At 39.8% G+C, this 24,456-nt stretch overlaps 1 protein-coding gene across 2 annotated transcripts in view; it reads left to right on the top strand.

Annotated features, from left to right (window-relative positions):
- LOC127448882 (kinesin light chain 2-like) overlaps positions 1 to 24,456 on the top strand; it is a 62,029-nt gene that overhangs the window by 19,506 nt on the left and 18,067 nt on the right. For both annotated transcript variants that reach the window (XM_051711789.1, XM_051711797.1), the window contains exons 5-11: positions 5,495 to 5,684; positions 7,225 to 7,398; positions 15,564 to 15,663; positions 18,122 to 18,171; positions 19,122 to 19,189; positions 19,341 to 19,449; positions 21,611 to 21,760. In XM_051711789.1, coding sequence (XP_051567749.1) covers positions 5,495 to 5,684; positions 7,225 to 7,398; positions 15,564 to 15,663; positions 18,122 to 18,171; positions 19,122 to 19,189; positions 19,341 to 19,449; positions 21,611 to 21,760 — 841 coding nt within the window. The remainder of the gene's footprint in view (positions 1 to 5,494; positions 5,685 to 7,224; positions 7,399 to 15,563; positions 15,664 to 18,121; positions 18,172 to 19,121; positions 19,190 to 19,340; positions 19,450 to 21,610; positions 21,761 to 24,456) is intronic.

Here is a 24,456-nt window from a genome sequence, read left to right as displayed (position 1 = left end):
TATATATATATATATATATATATACAAACATACACACTACCGTTCAAAAGTTTGGGGTCACTTGTCTGAAATGTTTCTCATGATCTTAAAAACCTTTTGATCTGAAGGCGTATGCTTAAATGTTTGAAATTAGTTTTGTTGCAAAAATATAATTGTGCCAACATAAAACTAAAATTGTATTTAAAAAAAAATGTTTTTGAAATGGATGACTTGAACCGAATAATTAAGAAAAGCAGCCAATAAGTGCCCAGCATATAGATGGGAACTCCTTCAATACTGTTTAAAAAGCATCCCAGGGTGATACCTCAAGAAGCTGGTTAATAAAATGCCAAGAGTACATTTCTGCAAAATCTAGGCAAAGTGTGGCCACTTTGAAGATGCTAAAATATAACACAGTTTTGATTTATTTTGGATTTTTTTATTCACAACATAATTCCCATATTTCCATTTCTATTATTCCATAGTTGTGATGACTTTACTATTATTCTAAAATGTGAAAAAATAAAAATAACGGTAGTGTGTGTGTGTGTGTGTGTGTGTGTGTGTGTGTGTGTATATATATATATATATATATATATATATATATATATATATATATATATATATATATATATATATATACATTAATAATACTTGTTACTTAAATATTACAACTACGGCATCAATTTAAAATGTTATCTCTGTGCAGATAATTAAATAAAAATCAACACACTGGTGGCCAAAAGTTTGGAATAATGTACAGATTTTGCTGTTTTGGAAAGAAATTGGTACTTTAATTCACCAAAGTGGCATTCAACTGATCACAAAGTATAGTCAGGACATCACTGATGTAAAAAAACAGCACCATCACTATTTGAAAAAAGTCATTTTTGATCAAATCTAGACAGGCCCCATTTCCAGCAGCCATCACTCCAACACCTTATCCTTGAGTAATCATGCTAAATTGCAAATTTGGTACTAGAAAATCACATGCCATTATATCAAACACTACTGAAAGCTATTTGGTCCATTAAATGAAGCTTAACATTGTCTTTGTGTTTGTTTTTGAGTTGCCACAGTATGCAATAGACTGGCATGTCTTAAGGTCAATATTAGGTCAAAAAATGCAAAGAAGAAACCGCTTTCTCTAGAAACTCGTCAGTCAATCATTGTTTTGAGGAATGAAGGCTATACAATGCTTGAAATTGCCAAACAATTTCATACAAAGGTGTACACTACAGTCTTCAAAGACAAAGGACAACTGGCTCTAACAAGGACAGAAAGAGATGTGGAAGACCAGATGTACAACTAAACAAGAGGATAAGTATATCAGTGTCTCTAGATTGAGAAATAGATGCCTCACATGTCCTCAGCTGACAGCTTCATTGAATTCTTCCCTTTTAACATCAGTTTCATGTACAACAGTAAAGAGAAGACTCAGGGGTGCAGGCCTTATGGTAAGAATTGCAAAGAAAAAGCCACTTTTGAAACAGAAAAACAAAAGAAAAGGTAAGAGTGGGCAAAGAAACACAGACATTGGACAACAGATAATTGGAAAAGAGTGTTATGGATCTTAACCCCATTGAGCTTTTGTGGGATCAGCAAGACTGTAAGGTGCATGAGAAGTGCCCGACAAGACAGCCACATCTATGGCAAAGTGCTACAGGAAGCGTGGGGTGAAATGTCACCTGAGTATCTGGACAAACTGACAGCTAGAATGCCAAGGATCTGCAAAGATGTCATTGCTGCACATGGAGGATTTTGTGATGAGAACTCTTTGAAGTATTTTTCTAGTGAAGTAAGTTCTGAATTTTTTTTCAAACTGTAATAGTAATTTTTTCACATTATTAATGTACTGACATTGATATCAGTGTATACATTGTGATCAGTTGAATGACACTTTGGTGAATAAAAGTACCAATTTCATTCCATAAGAGCAAAATCTGTACATTATTCCAAACTTTTGGCCGCCAGTGTATATATAAATACAGTTGAAGTCAGAAGATTACATACACTTAGATTGAAGTCATTAAAAATATTTTTTTAACCACTCCACAGATTTAATATTACCAAACTATTGTTTTGGCAAGTCGTTTAGGACATCTACTTTGTGCATGACTCGAGGTAATTTTTCCAACAATTGTTTACAGACAGATTGTTTCACTTTGGGTCAGAAGTTTACATACATGAGGTTAATTGTGCCTTTAAGCATCTTGGAAAATTCCAGAAAATGATGTCAAGCCTTTGGACAATTAGCCAATTAGCTTCTGATAGGAGGTTTACTGAATTGGAGGTGTACCTGTGGATGTATTTTAAGGCCTACCTTCAAAGTCAGTGCCTCTTTGCTTGACATCATGGGAAAATCAAAAGAAATCAGCCAAGACTTCAGAAAAAAATTGTGGACCTCCACAAGTCTGGATCATCCACGCAGCCGTCATACCGCTCAAGAGGGAGACGCGTTCTGTTTCCTAGATATTAACGTAGTTTGGTGCGAAAAGTGCAAATCAATCCCATAACTACAGCAAAGGAGCTTGTGAAGATGCTTGGGGAAACAGGTAGACAAGTATCTACAGTGCATCCGGAAAGTATTCACAGCGCTTCACTTTTTCCACATTTTGTTATGTTACAGCCTTATTCCAAAATGGATTAAATTCATTATTTTCCTCAAAATTCTACAAACAATACCCCATAATGACAATGTGAAAGAAGTTTGTTTGAAATCTTTGCAAATTTATTAAAAATAAAAAACGAAAAAAATCATATGTACATAAGTATTCACAGCCTTTGCCATGACACTCAAAATTGAGCTCAGGTGCATCCTGTTTCCACTGATCATCCTTGAGATGTTTCTACAACTTGATTGGAGTTCACCTGTAGTAAATTCAGTGGATTGGACATGATTTGGAAAGGCACACACCTGTCTATATAAGGTCCCACAGTTAACAGTGCATGTCAGAGCACAAACCAAGCCATGAAGTCCAAGGAATTGTCTGTAGACCTCCGAGACAGGATTGTATCGAGGCACAAATCTGGGGAAGGGTACAGAAAAATGTCTGCAGCATTGAAGGTCCCAATGAGCACAGTGACCTCCATCATCCGTAAATGGAAGAAGTTTGGAACCACCAGGACTCTTCCTAGAGCTGGCCGCCTGGCCAAACTGAGAGATCGGGGGAGAAGGGCCTTGGCCAGGGTCACTCTGACAGAGCTCCAGCATTTCTCTGTGGAGAGAGGAGAACCTTCCAGAAGAACAACCATCTCTGCAGCACTCCACCAATCAGGCCTGTATGGTAGAGTGGCTAGACGGAAGCCACTCCTCAGTAAAAGGCACATGACAGCCCGCCTGGAGTTTGCCAAAAGGCACCTGAAGGACTCTCAGACCATGAGAAACAAAGATTGAACGCTTTGGCCTGAATGGCAAGCGTCATGTCTGGAGGAAACCAGGCACCACTCATCACCTGGCCAATACCATCCCTACAGTGAAGCATGGTGGTGGCAGCATCATGCTGTGGGGATGTTTTTCAGTGGCAGGAACTGGGAGACTAGTCAGGATCGAGGGAAAGATGAATGCAGCAATGTACAGAGATATCCTTGATGAAAACCTGCTCCAGAACACTCTGGACCTCAGACTGGGGTGAAGGTTCATCTTCCAACAGGACAATGACCCTAAGCACACAGCCAAGATAACAAAGGAGTGGCTCCGGGACAACTCTGTGAATGTCCTTGAGTGGCCCAGCCAGAGCCCAGACTTGAACCCGATTGAACATCTCTGGAGACATCTGAAAATGGCTGTGCACTGACGCTCCCCATCTAACTTGATGGAGCTTGAGAGGTCCTGCAAAGAAGAATGGGAGAAACTGCCCAAAAATAGGTGTGCCAAGCTTGTAGCATCATACTCAAAAAGACTTGAGGCTGTATTTGGTGCCAAAGGTGCTTCAACAAAGTATTGAGCAAAGGCTGTGAATACTTATGTAAATGTGATTTTATTCTTTTTTTTTTTTTTTTAAATACATTTGCAAAGATTTCAAACAAACTTCTTTCACGTTGTCATTATGGGGTATTGTTTGTAGAATTTTGAGGAAAATAATGAATTTAATCCATTTTGGAATAAGGCTGTAACATAACAAAATGTGGAAAAAGTGAAGCGCTGTGAATACTTTCCGGATGCACTGTATATCCACAGTAAAACGAGTCCTATAACGACATAGCCTGAAAGGCTGCTCAGTAATGAAGAAGCCACTGCTCCAAAACTGCCATAAAAAGCCAGACTACAGTTTGCAAGTGCACATGGGGACATAGATCTTACTTTTTGGAGAAAAGTCCTCTGGTCTGATGAAACAAAATGGCCATAATGACCTTCATTATGTTTGGAGGAAAAAGGGTGAGGCTTTCAAGCCGAAGAACACCATCCCAACCATGAAGCTTGGGGGTGGCAGCATCATGTTGTGGGGGTGCTTTGCTGCAGGAGGGACTGGTGCACTTGGCAAAATAGATGGCATCATGAGGAAGGGAAATTATGTGGATTTATTGAAGCAAAATCTCAAGACATCAGCCAAGAAGTTAAAGCTCAGTTGCAAATGGGTCTTCCAAATGGACAATAACCCCAGGCATAGCTACAAAGTTGTGGCAAAATGGCTTAAGGACAACAAAGTTAAGGTATTGGAGTGGCCATCACAAAGCCCTGACCTCAATCTGATAGAAAATTTGTGGGCAGAACTGAAAAGGGGTGTGCGTGCAAGGAGGCCTACAAACCTGACTCAGTTACACCAGTTCTGTCTGGAGGAATGGGCCAAAATTCCAGCAACTTATTGTGAAAAGCTTGTGGAAGGCTACCCAAAACATTTGACCCAAGTTAAACAATTTAAAGGCAATGCTACCAAATACTAACAAAGTGTACGTAAACTCCTTACCCACTCGAAATGTGATGAAAGAAATAAAAGCTGAAATAAATCATTCTCTCTACTATTATCCTGACATTTCACATTCTTAAAATAAAGTAGTGATCCTGACTGACCTAAGACAGGGAATGTTTTCTACGATTAAATGTCAGGACTTGTGAAAAACTGAGTTTAAATGTATTTGGCTAAGGTGTATGTAAACTTCTGACTTCAACTGTACATACATTATAGTAACTTTTAGTTTTACATTTATGCAATTGGCTTTATGGATACAGTGCATTTGGGATATACATTTACATTAGTCCATGCGTTCCCTGGGAATTGAATCCATGTCCTTGGCGTTACCACCACCACAGACTACCAGATGTTTTTTGAGACATTGTACTAACATAGTTTTTATATGGTATTCTTATACTAAACTGTTGTATTCTGTGAAGTACCTGGTGAGTACCATGTAAATACCATGCTCCATAACTATGGTTATCATTCCGTATTATGTTATATCATATACCGTTACTGTTCCATGGTACGGCCACACCATTTTTGAATGGAATAGCAGCTGAAATGTGCTAGTGCTCTTATTACATAAAGTGGAGTGAAATTTCTGTTCTTTCTTGCAGGGATCAGAATAAGTATAAAGAAGCGGCGCACCTGTTGAATGACGCTCTGGCCATCAGAGAGAAGACTCTGGGTAAAGATCATCCCGCTGTGGCTGCTACGCTTAATAACCTCGCTGTGCTGTACGGCAAACGTGGAAAACACAAGGAGGCGGAGCCGCTGTGCAAGAGAGCGCTGGAGATCAGAGAGAAGGTTTGCAGACCCTACACCTCAAGCACACTTTAAAAAGAAATGACTTAACATGATTTTCATAGAAATTCAACAGCCTGTGTATGGGTGAATCTCACAAGCCCTGTCAAAAATATATCCAGATCATATAGCACTTCAAAATCATATTGAGAAATCAAATATTTAAGAAATTATATTTTCAATAAAGCAGCCCTTGCATACAGCCCTCGCACCATCTTTTGCGGCCCGCGTTATGATTTCATCATCAGAAAAATTTATCAATAGCCTGTCAAATGCGTATTAATTGAGGTATGCATTTTCAAGACTATTTACAGTAGTTCTCTGTATTGCTGAATCACAGCACAGTTAGAGAGGGAAATAACTGCAAAAGGATGTAACGAATGAAATAAACAACAATGAATATCTGATCGTAGCTGATGTTACATGAGAGCGATGGTAGAAACTATTTAGCAGAGATGGGTCACTTCTATTAAAATGAATGGGAGAAATTGGAATGCACAATGGTTGTAGAAAAGGAAGTCCTGCCTTACAGGTAAAAGAGCCAATCACCTTTTAGATACAGATGTCACCTGTCAATCAACTGGAGAACGCGTATGCGTATTAGTTATACAAGCTGGGAAAATTTTGTTTTTTAGTGTAATCTGAGGTAAAGCATTTAATGGTAAAGTATTTATATACAGTACTGTGCAAAAGTTTTAGGCACTTGTGAAAAATGTTGCATAGTGAGGATGTCTCAAAAATAATTACATAAATAGTTTTCATTTATCACTTAATGTCATACAAAGTCCAGTAAACATAAAAAAGCTAAATCAATATTCGGCGTGACCACCTTTGCCTTTAAAACAGCACCAATTCTCCTAGGTACACCTGGACACAGTTTTTGTTGGTTGTTGGCAGATACGATGTTCCAAGCTTCTTGGAGAATTTGCCGCAGTTCTTCTATCTATATAGGCTGTCTCAATTGCTTCTGTCTCTTCATGTAATCTCACACACTGACACAATGTTTAGTGGGGGGCTTTGTGGGGGCCATGACATCTGTTGCAGGGCTCCCTGTCCTTCTATTCTAATCTTTTCTATTTGCAAAAGTAATGTTTGGGAGTCTAACATTTATATTTCCTATTAACACACTAAAGCTGAAGATATAAATAACCATCTTAAGACAAATGCTTTTGTGAAACATCTTATGTGCCTAAGACTTTTGCACAATAATGTATATCCTGCCAGTATTTGTTTTACTGCCTTTAATTCATACTTATATTAATAATAATAATAAAATGGATTTAAATAAAATACAGTTTAAAAATGTATGTATTACAGTAATAATAATCATCATTAAGAATACTGGGAACTACAAAAAAACTCAAATACTCTTTGGATGTGTAACAGTAATGCAGATATGGAGGGAAATGTGCTTAATTGGCATGATAATAACATCAGAAACTGCAAAAAATCTTTAGGACATGTTTTTTCGAGATTCGCCCATATGATCTTTTAGTACAGACAATATTTTTTATATAGTTTGTGTGTGTGCGTGTGTTTGCAGGTCTTGGGTAAATTCCACCCTGATGTGGCGAAGCAGCTCAATAATCTGGCTCTGTTGTGTCAGAATCAGGGGAAGTATGAGGAAGTGGAATATTATTACCGCAGGGCCCTCGAGATTTATGAGAACAAACTGGGTGCTGACGACCCCAATGTGGCCAAAACCAAAAACAACCTGGTAAGGGGAGATAAACTCACCAGATTCTGTTTATACAACCAATGAAAGAACAACTATGAAGAACAATATATTGGATATTGGTGATTTTGTTGCAGATATACAAAGATTGTGAATATCACAATAGTTTTAAGGGATTCTTTTTTTTTTCCCGCTTGTATAAAGACTGTGCCAGTGGGCTATTTTCACACTAGTTGGCTGTTTTCCTTGTCTTGCTGTCCATGAGTATAAGAGCGTGTTAAGAAAGGGATATTTTAAGAGTTTCTGGAGCAAAAATAACAATAGAGATTTGTTTTCACAAATTAGTTTCATACAACAGTCAAGTTTTTCTTTTATCGTTTAGCAAAAACCAGTCAGTGGAAAACATGCCTTGATTTAAAAAAATAAATAAATGTATGGTATTTTGTTACTTGCATTATGCTTTTAATCTACAGTAGCTTATTGGTGGAAATGGTGGTTTCTTTGACTGGAAAAAAACAATCTTTAAGCCAGTTCAAAGTAATTACATAAATATTTATTTACATTTAGTCATTTAGCAGATGATTTTATCCAAAGAGACTTATGCTGATGCTTTTATCCAAAGCAACTTATAAATGAGCAACATAAGCAGTTTGTCGTACAAAAGTCAACAATATCTGCAGTATCGCACTGCCAAATTCCAAGAGTAGCTAGAATATTATTGAGCTAGCATGTAAGAAAGACAAATACAAGAGAAGTGTATTTTTTATAATTATTAAATAATTGCATTATTGTGGATAGGGTAAGTGCTCGCGATATAAATAAGTTCTCAGCTGTGTCTTGAATGTTGAGATGGTTTCCACAGATCGGGTTATTGGGAGTGGATTTCCCTACAGAGGAACAGAGAAAGTCAGTGACTGTGTAACGGACTTTGTGCCTCATTGTGATTTGACCACCAGGCACTGCTTTTTCACTGATCGTAAAGAGCGAGTGAGGACAGAGCAGGAGGAGTGAGTTGAAGTATGAGAGTCCTGTTTCATTGGCTGTCCTGAAGGCCAAAGTCAAAGCCTTGAATATGTTGCTGGCAGCTACAGGTTGCCAGTGGAATAAAATTCAGAGGGGTGGTGACATGAGTGCTCCTTTATTGAATACCAGATGCGCCACCATGTTGTGAACCATCAGTAGCGGCTAAATCGTGCTAGCTAGGAAGCTGGTCAGCAGAGCATTGCAGTAGTCCAGTCTTGAAATGACAAGAGCTTGGACCATGAGCTGCGGGACCAGGAGCTGTGCAGCATATTCAGACAGGAAAGTTCTGTTTTTCCTGATGTTGTAAAGTGTGAACCTGCAAGACCGGGCTGTTGACTAGATGTGGGCTAGACAGGTCAAGGAGGATGAGGACAGATGATTTGAAGTTAGCTCTTGCCAGTCGCAGGGTTTCAGCGACTGACAGGAGGGCTGTCTCTGTTGAGTGTCCTTTTTTGATGCCAAACTGATTTCTTTTTTTTTTCTTTTATCCCCTTTTCTCCCCAATTTGTCATGCCCCATTCCCACTGCTTACTAAGTCCTCACGGTGGCACGGTTACTCACCTCAATCCGGGTGGCGGAGAACAACTCTCAGTTGCCTTCGCTTCTGAGATAGTCAGCCCACGCATCTTGTCACATGTTTCACTGTGCATGACACCGTGGAGACTCATAGCATGTGGAGGCTCATGCTATTCTCCGCGATCCACGCACAACTTACCATGTGCCTCACTGAGAGCGAGAACCACTAATCGCAACCACGAGGAGGTTACTAGGGGTGTAATGATTCATCGATCTGGATCGATGCATTGATCCAATAACCAACGATCCAGTGTTATCGATACAACGCGTAAATATCGCTATAGAACTTTTTTTAAGATGTACCTTTTATTTAATACTCTCATGCCAGCAACGTCCCTACGCATTTCCGTCAGGCGATGAAGCAACCTTATTACATTAATTTCACTTTATGAGCGCTAAATACGCTTTTCATGTGGGACATGGATGTGCGCGGGGTCTTTGAAGCCAAATTGTGCTCTGCTATCCATGCGGCGTGCACAAGCATCAACTGGGCTTCCCCTGAAATGCGAGCTCCAGTGACGGGATCAGTGTGAGCACATCAACCGGGTGCTCCTTAAAATGCGAGCTCTCGTGACAGACGCAGAGCGGCTCACATGCACGATTAATTCGGGCTTCCATCGATATCGTTGTGCATGCGACCCATTTAAATTTTACATGAGAATTTGCTATTTTAAAGTACTATGGAGCAGTTCAACCATCATGTGAAATGTCTTGACAACGACGACCTTCTGAACAGGACTAACGAGGGAAAGAGAAATCACCTGCTCAGCACTAGCATCAGTTACAAGACTTTACACATCTACACATCAACACTCTTAATAACATTTATCCTAGTTAACTGTAACAGAATTTTTCATTACAACTGTGGAAGCTGTAGCTAAGAAAACCGCAGATACGTAGCAGCGATAGTTGGAAACAAGTCATGGGTATGTAAGTACTTCGAATGGGATTAACTGGAAAAATAAACTGTAATCAGAATCAGCTTTATTGTCAAGTATGCTTACACACACAAGGAATTTGTCTTGGTGACAGGAGCTTCCAGTGTACAACAATACAAAAACAATACAAAAACAGCAAGACATAGATAATCATAAAAAATAAAACGAATTATACACATACGTACAGATACACACATACATACATACACACATACACATGGGTAGTGCAAATCTAATACAATCTGTTATGTACAGTGCAAATACAAATCTGTTATGAACAGTGCAAACTTTTTTTTTTTTTTTTTGCAGAGGAATGAAATGACAGAAGAGGCTGGATGTGTTGGATAAATATAAGAAAGACTAAACTGTGTATTGCTCATAGTTATTGCTCAATGGGGCAATTTAACTGTTCATGAGATGGATAGCCTGAGGGAAAAACTGTTCCTGTGCCTGATGGTTCTGGTGCTCAGAGCTCTGAAGCGTCGGCCAGAAGGCAACAGTTCAAAAAGGTAGTGGGCAGGGTGAGTGGGGTCCAGAGTGATTTTTCCAGCCTTTTTCCTCACTCTGGAAGTGTATAGTTCTTGTAGGGGGGGCAGGGGGCAACCAATAATCCTCTCAGCAGTCCGAACTGTCCTTTGTAGTCATCAGATTTCGTAGCTGAACCAAACCAGACAGTTATTGAAGTGCAGAGGACAGACTCAATGACTGCTGAGTAGAACTGTATCAGCAGCGCCTGTGGCAGGTTGAATTTCCTCAGCTGGCGAAGGAAGTACAACCTCTGCTGGGCCTTTTTCACAGTGGAGTCAATATGGGTCTCCCACTTCAGGTTCTGTGAGATGGTAGTGCCCAGGAACATGAATGACTCCACTGCTGCCACAGTGCTGTTTAGAATGGTGAGGGGGGTCAGTGTTGGGGTGTTCTCCACCGTTTTGAGCGTGTTCAGCTCAAGGTTGTTTTGACTGCACCAGACAGCCAGCTGTTCAACCTCCCTTCTGTATGCAGACTCATCGTCATCTTGGATGAGGCCGATGACAGTGGTGTCATCTGCAAACTTCAGGAGCTTGACAGAGGGGTCCTTGGCGATGCAGTCATTGGTGTAGAATTAGAAGTGTAGAAGATTGGTGGAGAAGAGTAGTGGGGAGAGCACACATCCCTGGGGGGCACCATTGCTGATTGTACAGGTGCTAGAAGTGAGTTTTCTCTGTCTCACAAGCTGCTGCCTGTCTGTCAGAAAGCTGGTAATCCATTGACAGATAGACATGGGAACAGAGAATTGGTGTAATTTATTCTGGAGTATAGCTGGGATGATGGTGTTGAAAGCTGAACTGAAGTCCACAAAAAGGATCCTTGCATATGTCCCTGGTCTGTCCAGATGTTGCAGGATATGATGCAATCCTATGTTGACTGCATCATCCACAGACCTGTTTGCTCGATAAGCAAATTGAAGGGGATTCAGGGTGACAGGTCTGTAGTCATTAAGTCCTGTGATTTTTGGTTTCTTTGGGACGGGAATAATGATTGAGCATTTGAAGCAGCATGGGACTTCACACTTCTCCAGTGATCTATTGAAGATCTGTGTGAAGATGGGGGCCAGCTGGTTAGTACAGGATCACACTGACACACTGGTGAGACGCCATCTGGGCCTGAAGCCTTCCTCGTCTTTTGTTTCCAAAAGACGCAGCTCACATCATCTTCACAGATCTCAAGTGCAGGTTGAGTAGGAGGAGGGGGGTTGCAGGAGATGTTGGTGTTTGTGTGAAGTGAAGGTCAGAGTGGGTGTGGGGTGTGAGATTGGGCCTTTAAATCTGCAGTAGAACACATTCAGGTCATCAGCCAGTTGTTGGTTCCCTACAGGGTTGGGGGTAGGAGTCCTGTAATTTATAAGTTGTTTCATGCCACTCCACACTGATGCAGGGTCGTTAGCTGAAAACTTGTTTTTCAGCTTCTCAGAGTATCTTCTTTTAGCCACTCTGATTTCCCTGTTCAGTGTGTTCCTGGCCTGATTGTGCAAGACTTTATCCCCACCCCTGTAAGCATCCTCTCTGGCCTGACGAAGCTGCCTGAGCTCTGCTGTAAACCACGGTTTGTCATTGTTGAACTTTAAATAAGTCCTAGTAGGAATACACATATCCTTACAGAAACTGATATATGATGTAACAGTATCTGTGAACTCGTCCAGGTCTGTGGCTGCAGCCTCAAAAACACTCCGATCCGTGCAGTCGAAGCAGGCTTGTAGTTCCCGCTCTGCTTCATTGGTCCATCTCTTAACAATCCTTACTACTGGCTTGGTTGATTTTAATTTTTGCCTGTAGGTTGGAAGAAGATGAACCAGACAGTGATCAGAGAGTCCCAAAGCTGCTCTAGGGACAGAGCGATATGCATCCTTTATTGTTGTGTAACAATGATCCAGTATGTTCCTGTCTCTGGTGGGGCATGTGATGTGCTGTTTGTATTTGGGCAGTTCACGTGTGAGATATGCTTTGTTAAAACCCCCAAGAATAATAATAACTGAGTCCGGGTATTGTTGTTCCATGTCTGTGATTTGATCAGCCAGCTGTTGCAGCGCTGTGTTCAAACACGCATTTGGTGGGATATACACACTCACCAGAATAAACCTGGAAAACTCCCGCGGCAAGTAGAAAGGCTTACAGTTAATGAAGAGCTCTTCCAAATTAGGACAGCACATCCTCTTTAACGTTGTTACATCTGTACACCAACTTTCATTGATATAAAAGTATGTTCCACCGCCTCTCGTTTTCCCCGTTTGGAGATTTGCTAAGTGAATACTCGGCAGCGCTGTTCGAAGTCTGTGCTGACGGAGTTTGACCAGCGCACCGGCTTGTCTCCCTCGTCTGCATCTCTTGAACAGCAGAGCTGCGCCTCCAACTAAAATGTCTAGCAAAACGTCTGAATATTCGAAAACTGGGAAAAGATTGTCTGGTACATGCTGTCGAATATTCAGCAGTTCGTCTCTGTTAAAACTGACTGGAAAAAATTACTAAACACAGGACACACAAAAACAACAAAAGAACTGAGGTGCTCCACACCGAGGCAGCCATCCGCGGTGCCATCATGATGAAATAATCAAACGATTGATGATCACTGGTGTGTGATGTTATTTTTTATATTATTATCTGTATAATTTTTTTCAACATCTGAAGTACCATATTTTGTTGTGGATTCTCAATGTGGATACTAAATTTGCACTTTTCAGAGAGCTCAACAAAATATTCAAATTATATTTTGGTTGCATTTGAGGGCAAAACATTTTTTTATTGATTGTGTAAAATAGGCACATAATATCGGAATATCGATCGCAGGGCCCTGAATCAAATCGAAATTGTATCGCGGCAGACTTCGAAGTATCGGCAAATATCGGATCGCAGGCCAAGAGAATCAATATAAGATTGTATCGTGATGAAACGTCCGATTTACACCCCTAGAGGTTATCCCATGTGACTCTACCCTCCCTAGCAACTGGGTCAATTTGGTTGCTTAGGAGACCTGGCTGGAGTCAGTAGGTTGTTCTATGAAAGAAAGGCAGACAACTGGTTGAACACAACCCTCTCGAGTTTTATCCAGGAGAAGTAGGAGAAAGACTGGTCTGTAGTTATAGACTACTTTGGGGTTATGTGTTGGTCTTCTGAGCAGTGGGATTACCAGAGCCTGCTTAAATGTATTGGGAAAGCCGTTTCCAGTTGTAAGACATGAGCTGATGATGTGTCAATTTTGTGGTCTGACTGGGAGGGGATAGGGTCAAGGGGACAATGGGTAGTATGGTTAGAAAAAAGCATTGTGGAAATCTCAGTCTCTGAGAGAGGAATAAAAGTGGAGGGCAGAGGGTGGGATGTGGGTAGAGAGCGGTTGTGTGGTGTAGAGAACTGGCCCCTGATGGTTGCCACATTTTTAGTGGAAAAAAGTGACAAAGTCATCAGCAGTCAGAGAAGTAGTCGGGGAGGATGGAGATAAGGAAGTTATAGTTGATGGGAATCTTAAGTGTTACTGATATTATTCTGGTAATAGGCAACTTTAGCAGCAGAAACACTAGAGGAGAGAAGAGATTGATACTTGCTCAGGTCAGCAGGGACTTGCGCCACTTCCTCTCCGCAGCCCTGAGCTTAGTACGGTGGTCGCGAAGTGTCTTCAACAGCCAGGTGCTGGAGGTAATAGGACAGACAGTGTCAAGACAAGAAGTTAATGTTTAGCAAAAAGCATTTGTAGTTTCATTTACATCAAGTAAAGAGAAGTGTTTAGTGGAGGGAAGAGATGCAGAGACCAGAGAGAGAAGTGAGTAGGGGAGAGAGAACAGATGTTACGGCAGAAAACCAAGTGGTAGGGAAGAAGGGAGAGTAACAGAGGCAAGAGGAGAAACGAGGATTATTTGTGATGCAGTTACAGGTAAGAATGAGATCTAGCTGTTTTCCTGCTCTGTGTTTTGCAGGAGTGTGCATTCTCGTAAGGTCAAACGAGGTCAGAAGAGCTAGAAAGACTGCCGCTTGAGGTTTGTCCAGGTGGATGTTAAAGTCCCCAAGGACCACCAGCTAAGTGCCATCTTCATGGAATTAAGACAGCAGCACATGTACAATAGGTCTTTGATGAAGTTGCCTAGTTGACCTGGAGGACAGTAGATGACCAAAACATGAATTTAAGCAGGTGGCAGTAGTTTAAGTTTAATTAGTGGCAGCAATGGCATGATATTCGAAATATGCATTATTGCAGAGCGATGGGAGAGTGGTGAATTTCCAGGAGTTGGAAATTAGCTAAATTATAATAGGCAGTGAATAGAGTGAACAACAGGAATCTACTGAAAGCACATTTTACCAGCATGACAATGAAACAGAAGCTAAAGCAACGTGGGGAAATTAAGTTGCTGTGAAGAAAGCTGCTTACTGACTGAAGGCCCGGGCATACTTTCCGCGTTCCGAATCTGATCGCGCCCGGCCGACTGTGTTGCCTTTCAAAGTACACTTTTTTGACCGTGAGCGAATAAGAACATGTTCTACGCATGTGAAATACAACTGCTTTGTGATATGCTTTTAGGACATCCAATAACCGGCACATGCCGCGACAATGCACACAGATGAGGGCCGCGTCCGCAGGTTGAAAAAATCTGGGCCACGCAGAGTCAGGCCACGTGGACTGTGCTGTTGACGAAATTTGTGTCACGCATACTGTTCGCTTAGCGTTCATTAACGCGGACAAACCAGCAATGTGAAAAAACTAAATATCCCCAGGCCTTGAGTTGTATGTATATGGAAGAGTACGGCGCTTCTACAGTGCATGTAAACTGGAACGTCACTTTATCGCAACAAGTCGCTTTCTCGCAATAAGCCGCTTTCTCGCAATAAGCCGCTTTCTGCTGTACATGTAAATGTAATAAGTGACTAAAAGTGTAAAGTGTATATCGCTCAGCCCTTTACACCAATTAGCTTCAATTTTAGAGCAGGACAAATCTGAACTTCCTGTTTATGTTGTCAGTGTACTCTGGGCTTAAGCTCCGTACGTCTCTTAAAAAAGTAATTACTCAAGGTTAATAAACACCATTGGTATCTTTTGTCTGGATGAAATTGCAGATACAGTCAGCAAAAAATAAGCGCTCCATGTGAATTTTGATATGAAACATGAACCTTTGGCTGAAACTCATTTGTCATGATGTTCTTTCCTCAACAGGCAACGTGTTATCTGAAACAGGGCAAGTTCAAAGATGCAGAGACACTTTACAAGGAGATTCTGACCCGCGCACATGAGAAGGAGTTTGGATCGGTCAACAGTACGTAGTCATCTTAAAATCTTAAAGTAATTTATTTTAAAAAGATTTTTACTAATAACACATGATAGAGAAGAGCCTGCAGTGGGTACATGACCTTAATGACAAGTCACAACAGGCCATGCATTACAGTGATTCCAGTTTGCATTATGCATAACATCTCCCCTTAACCAACGTAAAATCAGTGTAATGCATGGCTTTAAGTGGCAACTAGGGATGTCCCGATACCTTTACTGGTATCGTAATCAGGTCAGATATCACACTCATGTACTTGTACACGTGCTCGCAAAAATGCTTTGATACCAAAAACGATACCATTTCAAGTACAAAAGCACACAAATTAAAATCACATTATGTCATAGTGAGATTATTTAACCCCAAAAGCTGTGACTTAATGAGATAAATCTATAATTTGCATGTGCTGCCCACTTCAAATGTGAGCGCTTGTGAATGTGTGGAGCCGGTGTTGTGCAGACATAAAGACACAAAGGGCTCATACACGAAAAAAAACCCATCATGAGCATCGCACGCGGTTTGTAGCAGATGACAGCGAGCAGAGCACTAATTCACTTTTTAGCGTGAGGCACATACAGACTAAATATGTTTATTTAATTAAATAACAGCCTTCTGTGGTTTAATAATCGAGTCACGTAGCAACCAGCTTTTCCGGATTGAGAAGCTACCATCACAAAAAAAAAAAACACTTCAGAATAAAAGCTCAGCCAAAATAATAGCTGAACTTAAATAGAAAAAAGTACGACAGAAATAGATCTCTACTGTATAGTTATACTACTAATAATAAATCAGTAGAAATTGTATTATATTTTAGCTATATCTCACATCTGTGTTGCTCTGTTATGCAGCACTTTAATTGGCAAAAATAACTCCAATGTTGGATTGTGCTATGAGGCTCTTTTATAAAAGCAGTTCATTTTATAAAAATATTACATTATGATGTTGAAAATTATTATATTTTCATTTGATTAACGTTTAATTAATGTATTTATTTAAACACCATTTTGATGATAAAATTGACATGAACTGTTGATATGGATTTCAGGAAGAAAAAAATACTGCATTGCTGAGTACCAAAAGGAAGTATCGGTACTCGTTCTAAAAAAATGGCATCAGCATATCCTTAGTGGCAACAGTGTTTTAATAAAATAAATCAATGTTCAATAAATAATTTTTTAATGATAATAAACAGAATGTGACTTTGATTTTACAGCTGGAACTATGTTTTAAAATTAATTTATAGTTTTTTACATAACGCATTCCCCTATATATGCATATATTTGTTACATTTGTTATGTCAGTTACATGACATTGAATATAATTTATAAAGCTGTATGTGTAAATCAGTGTTTTTCCTGCATTAAGTATTTGATGATATTCCAGCAAATGTAATTACATTCATGTTGCGTTTGTCGCTTTATTAGCACTAAATATGCGTTCCATGTGAAATTCTTGTCTGCGCATGGGCAATTGAAGCCTGTTATACGCGTGCGTGTCGCTTGATCCAATGCAGAACCATTTGCACCTGTGATCCACTTTGCAAAATCCTTCTTTTTCTGGAGCACACAGGTGTGTGTGCGTCAACCAGGCTTTCCTCAATATGCACTCTTTCTACTTTAATGTGTTTTGGAGGTGAATCAAACATTGCAAATGCCTAGACATCTTCGACATGAAACATCCTGATCTTCTGCATCCTGATTAAAGGAAAACAATAGACATATCTGGTATGGAGTTTGAAACAAACATTTTCACTAGAAGCACAGTCCCAAAACAGGGGTCTGCTCATGAGTATAGTTAGAAAGTTATAAGTAGTCCTATACAATTAAGGTGTAAATTACATTTACGTTAGTTTAATTTGATTTCCCATAGCAATATGAAGTAAAAAAAAAAAAAGTTACAGATGCTTAGATGATGAAACATAACTCATATCCAATACAAACATGAAATGCAAGTATGTAATTATGTTAATCTACATTTTAATTATGCAAAAAAGAAAACATCAAACACCACCAGAGACCGAATTTGACCCAGGGCTGTCTTGTGCTTTGACTGGACACATTTTTTTATTTGCATCGTCATGGTTTTTCCAGCAGAGACAGTAAGGGAGAGAGCGAGTAAGGTAGATGTGGAGATGTCTGGTAGTCTTTCAGGGGTCATGGTTAATCTCATTTACTGTCATGCACACAAGGCTATTAAACCCTTTTGTGACATCACATCCCTTTAAACCAGTCAGACTCTTACAGGATCATGGCAAAGATCCACCTGCAGTTTCCAAGAGCTTCTACAAGCTCATTACGATAAAAATCAAGTCAGTACCTGATACCATGTAGAGTGAAACGCTAGAAATGCACAACTTGTAGTGCAAACAGTAACAAATCAGAATTATTCATATCTACAATGCCAAAGCAATACTGCCATGTTTATTTTTAATTTTTATTTTTTCCAGATGACAACAAGCCTATCTGGATGCATGCAGAGGAAAGAGAAGAGAGCAAGGTATCACTTGTTGTGTCTGGATCTGCAGGAAAAAGCAGTCCTTGCAAGGCAGCAAAATAATTATGTTAAACTGACATCAGCAGCTGAAGCAGACAGACCAATATGACAATTAATTACAGTTAGATTTTAAATGATGGACATCAGTGTATGTTTATGGGAGATTTTCACATTTTTAATGACATTTTTCAAAAAATAATATAGTTTACCAAACACAAAATTACAAATGTACATCGATAACAATATATGTAATAAGACATATATTTTTTGGTCTCAGATTTTTGGACCCAGTGTATTTACAGTATATTGCATGAAATGCTGTGATCACAAAAAACAAAATAGAATGTTATCAATGCTGTAACTTGTTTGTTTTTTGCTCACATTTCATTGGTAACACTTTATAATAAGGTTGTATTTGTTATTAATGTAAATGCATTAGGTATCATGAACTTACAATGAACAATATTTTTTAACATCATTAAATAATATTGGTTAATGTTCATTTATTAAAATTATTTTTTGTTAGTCAGTTTTAGTTCATTATGCATTAACTAATGTAATGTATATAACTTTTAATGAAAAACTGTATTGGTATATGTAGAAATTAACATCAACTAAGATTAATAAGTGCTATAATAGTATTGTTCATTGTTTGTTCATGTTAACTATTGTACGTAGTTAAAACATTAATCAACCTTATTGTAGTGTTACCATTACTGTTTTTATTTACTAATTGTAACATTTCAAGATAGATTCAAATTATTTCATAATCAATTTATAGCATATATTTAATTTTGACAGTTATCATTCCTTACACCTGATGCTCAAATTAATCTGTCTGTATGTCAAGAGGTTTGAGCTAAATTAAAGAGCCTTGCAAACACTGCCTTGTGAAAATGTAGAACAAAATTCATTGTGGATCAGTTTAATAGAGGAAGTGATGGTTTTTCCAGGGCAAGAGGAAGGACTCAGGCCCTTACGGAGAGTACGGAAGCTGGTACAAGGCCTGCAAAGTGGACAGGTGAGTGTGCAGGATTCTGGGTGTCAGAGAGTGGAGGACTCAATGTTTTGCCCTGATTAGTGGAGTCATTCGTTCTTTCATTCATTCGATGTGCTCTCCATATGTTTATTGGTAAATCGTTCTTGATGTTTCTCTTCCCTGCTCTGCGTAGCCCCACTGTTAATACCACACTGAAGAGCCTGGGGGCGCTGTACCGCAGACAGGGCAAACTGGAGGCAGCGGAAACGCTCGAGGACTGTGCATCTAAGACTCGCAAACAGGTATGAAACTCACACACTGATTTCCTACCTGATGGTTTGACCTATAAAATTACAGATCGACTTCCTGTGCAAATGACTGAGACAGAAAAGAGACAATGAAGTAATGAGGGTTATTTAATAAATCCCCCACTGTCTTCTTTTATGCTCTCTCTCATTGTATCTTTTTCTATCTCCATTTTCAATTGAATTTCTCACCAAATACTGTTGTTGTTGTTTATAAGGTCCGGGCTAGTAAAGGCTAGAAAAAAAGATGTTGTCAAATATATCATGAAAAGAGGATGAATACATTTGAGAAGCATTTAAAAATGGACTTTCCAGGAAGTTATTTGAAAGAGGAAGTTCAAATAAATAAACATGATTTGAATTATTTTTTTTAAATAAAGGTGATAGTGGATACAACAGGGCTAAAGATTGAAATTAACATGAAATGTTGCACCTTTTTCTGAAGTGGTTATTTTGAAGAAGCATCATCTTAATTTGTTACTCAAAAAAGTATCATGGTGTTTCAAAAGTATATGCATTAGTTGACAAATTTTGCCCTATAACTTTTGTTCCCATATCTTCACGATATCACTATAAATCACCTGGGGGCCTTTTACCCCAAATTAGGGGCAAAAGGCCCCCTCATCACCTTTAAAAAAAAAAAAAAATTATTATTATTATTCTTTTCACACAAATTGTTGCTCCATCATTATTCAGTAAAAATAAATTATTTTAAAGGCACACTCAGTAATTATTTGAAGTATGTCGAAGTGGCTTACATTGGCTTACGTGTCCTGGAAGCTGCATCATTCAAACACAGTAGTTTTCAGTTACTAATGCCATTGTAGAAATTGCACAGTAAGCCAGGATTAATTTAATCCATGAATGAAAGTGTCCAATTACAGGGCAGTTACTGATATTTATTGAGTAGAATTCAGCTGGTCATGTGATGCTAACATGGTCGCCCCCATGAGGGCACCCCTGCCCCATGTAGAATAAAAGAGCTTTTATAGGGTTACTGATTTGACTGAGCTCTTCATCTCACATGAGTGGTCATAAATTCACATGTATGTTTCAATATTACTGTTAATTTCTTTAGAAGTAAAACTTTTTAAATGAGGAGAGAATTACTGAGTGCAGCTTTAAGGTGTGCCTTTAGCCCCATTGTACCCTATGTAATAAGTCAATGGAAAAGGTAAATTTGTAATGGGACAAATTTATAAAATACTTCTGGAAATTAATGTTGAAATTGCATAAAATCAGAGAATAATGGCAAATGGAACTGGATACAAATGTAACAGATTGCGGATGGAGTTTTAAATTTTTTATTTACATTTTTACATTTAATTTGATTTCTAACCTCCATTCTGGCAGGAATATGCTCGGAAAATAAATATGACATCTTATATAACACCTAAGATCAATGCTAGAGATAGGAAAAATCTCTGAATGAGGTTTTGGAAATATTGTATCCTGTGTTGTAATAACTAATAATGCTAAAGTAATCGACAAATATGGCTTTTATTTCTCCATAAATGTGCCATAAAATAGTTAAACCACAAAACCACATACGAGAACTTTAAGCCTAAATAAATGTGATTGATCGGCATACATTTGCTGACTCCGAAATCACTCACTTGTTCGTTCATTTGCTATTCCACATATAGTGAGTACCACATAGTGCACTATATAGGCAATATGTAGCGATTTCAGACTGTTCTGGAGAAAACTAACTGTATAAATCTACATGCCGGTTGATTCAAATCCCCTGATTGATCAATGATATTTGGCAACCATAAAAAGATCAAATATACTTTTATCTTGTGTCTCAAAGAGGCAGAATTCTCTTGAACGAACGAATGTTAAATGTCCACATGCCGAAAATCATAATTCCAATTGCTTAGAGAAGTAAAAGCAAACCTGTCCCTTACAAGCTGCATGATTCGCACTCGTGTCCGTAGCACGAACGGTGCAGGATGAGTTTTACATTAAGTTTAATAAGAATAGGGATCTGAAAACAAACTTCTGACCCTAAGTATGAACAACAGGAATAGTGATGCTTGCCTTGGCAAAGACCCAAAATAATGGTGCAAATGGAGAAAACAAGTATTATTAACAAATAAAATAATACAATGGCAGTGCAAAATAGAACATGAGATATATCCCCTCTTTCTTTCAGGGCATTGATGCGATTAATCAAAGTAAGGTGGTGGAGTTGCTGAAGGACGGGGGTTGTGGTGGAGGGGACAGACGTCAGAGCAGGGATGGGGTAAACGGTCCCGGAGGCCCCCGTGGGGATTGTGATGGTGATGAGGCTGAGTGGAGCGGGGTCAGTGTCAAATGCTTCAACACCTTCATGTTTGACCACTTTGTGTTGTTAAAGGAGTTCACCGAAAAATGTAAATAGTTAAACCTGTATTACTTACTTCTGTGCGACACAAAAGGTGAATTTTTTTTAAGAATATCCTGGTCACTCTTAATCAGTAATCAAAGTTAATGCGGACTGTGTCTGTTGAGCTCCAAAAAGGTCATTAAAGTAGTCCATACATGTGCACTATATTCCAAGCCTTTAAGTCATTCAGAAATAAAAACATTTTTTATATTCAAATCTTCCCCTCCGTCAATGATCTGAAATGGACAAGAGGTAGACCGATATATGTATTTTTGCAGATAGTTGCTGATATTTAATTAAATTTTTTTCCCTAATATTATTTTATTCCATATCAACAAACCTCATCTGGTGAAATATATATATATAAAAACTCTTCATCTGGTGAATATATAGGCTATAAAAAGCTTCATTTGATAAATACTTATGTATAGAGCATTGTAAGGTACTCAAGTCTTTTTTTTTTTTCTTCTTCTTCTGATTAACAGTTTTTATACAATTAACAAAGAAAAGGAAAACATATATTCACAGAATCAACATTTAACCCCCACTATTACCCCTTCCCAATCCCCAACCCCACCCTGACCCCCAACAAACATCCCTGTGGTCACACATGAGTATACACACACATAAAAAAAATAAAATATATATATATATATATATATATATATATATATATATATATATATATATATATATATATATAATGTAACAAGGAAGGACACCGGGAACTGGATTCTTCAAACACAGGTAGGGAACTTTTAATTGACCACTTCTCTGGTGTACAGCTTCACACAAACACATTAGCTTTACGCTCACAAATCAGCTTCACAATAACACATCAGCTTCACAGTAAGTCTCTCTCTCTCCTGATCTGGCGCTGGCATGGTCCTTTTATGCCGCTCTCCCCAATCTCACTACAATTAGAGACAGGTGTTAGTCATAATTTGGCTCAGGTGTATGCACCCTTACTGCTCTCTCTCTCTCTCCCGATGGATGCTCGACCACGCCCCCACTGCCACATATCCCCACCGCCCGACTCAGGCCGGGAGACATCCGGACTGCCTATCACTCCCCCCTATTTCTGGACAGGAAGTCAGCGACATCCATCTGCGCTCCTGGTCTGTGGACCACCTTGAATTTAAAGGGCTGGAGTGCCAGATACCACCGGGCGATCTGCGCGTTGGTATCCTTCATGCGGTGGAGCCATTGGAGTGGGGCGTGATCTGAGCAGAAATTGAAGGCCTGCCCCAGCAAGTAGTAACGGAGAGTGAGGACCGCCCACTTGATGGCCAGACACTCCTTTTCCACGGTGCTGTACTTTGTTTCCCTCAAGGAGAAATTGCGGCTGATGTACGTCCGTCTGTAATACAAAAGGGAGAGAGAAATTAGGTGCATGTAAAAGCGGCCCCCTGCAAAGTGCGGCTTTAACCTGCGTAAATGCCTGTTGGCACTGCTCCATCCACTGGACTGGGTCTGGAGCTCCCTTTTTAGGGAGATCAGTCAGCGGGCTGGTGACATCCGAATAGTTAGGTACAAATCTCCTATAATAGCCAGCCAGCCAGCCAGCACCAGGAACTGTCTCACCCCCTTTTTGGTCTTGGGTCTCGGGAAGGTCACAATCACTGCCGTCTTGTCAATTTGGGGACGCACCTGCCCATGGTCCAAGTTGAAACCCAGTTACCGTACCTCCACCCGCCCAGTCGCACACTTCTTAGGGTTTGTTGTGAGCCCCGCCCGTCGCAGTGACATCAGAACCTCCCTCAGATGCTGCATATGCCGCTGCCAATCATTGCTATAAATTATGTTGTCATCCAAATAGGCAGCTGCATAAGCCGAATGCGGTCTGAGGTTTTGGACCATGAGGCACTGAAATGTGGCCGGAGCCCCAAACAAACCGAACGGAAGTGTCACAAATTGGTGTAATCCGAACGGTGTGGAGAGCCATTTTTTCACAGGAAATTGGTGTCAAGGGGATCTGCCAATAACCCTTTGTCAAATCCAATGTCAAGTAAAAATGAGCAGTGCCCAACCGATCGAGCAACTCATCAATACAAGGCATTGGGTAGGCATCAAATTTAGACATTGCGTTGACTTTTCTATAATCCACACTGAACCGTACAGACCCGTCGCGCTTAGGCATTAGAACAACCGGGCTGGACCAGTCACTGTGCGATTCCTCTATTACTCCCATATTGAGCACTGCATCCAATTCTTCCCAAAATATTTCTTTTATGTTTGGTAGGGACGGGTACGTACCACCACCCCCGGCTCGGTCTCGATGTGGTGTTGGATGAGGTTTGTGCGACCTGGTAGGGAAAACACATCTGCGAATTCTTGTTGTAGTTTGGCAACCTCTGCGAATTGGCATGGTGAGAGGTGGTCTCCACAAGTGACCGGGGTGACGTGATTGTGTTTTGTAATTAAGGCCCGAGCTCCGCCCTCTCCGGAACTACCGTAGCCAACGTCACCGGGGCCGCCTCCCTCCACAATTTCAGGAGGTTGAGGTGATAAATTTTGACGTATGCCCCCCTCTATCAGTTCGCTTTACCTCATAATCGAGTTCCCCCACTCATCGTGTGACCTCAAAGGTCCTTTCCACTTGGCGAGTAATTTGGAGCTTGATGTAGGGAGAA

The sequence above is a fragment of the Myxocyprinus asiaticus genome, chromosome 1 (assembly GCF_019703515.2).
Source record: "Myxocyprinus asiaticus isolate MX2 ecotype Aquarium Trade chromosome 1, UBuf_Myxa_2, whole genome shotgun sequence".
Taxonomy (NCBI): Eukaryota; Metazoa; Chordata; class Actinopteri; order Cypriniformes; family Catostomidae; genus Myxocyprinus; species Myxocyprinus asiaticus.
Note: the sequence above shows the minus strand (reverse complement) of the source record. Positions and strands in the feature narration are given on the sequence as shown.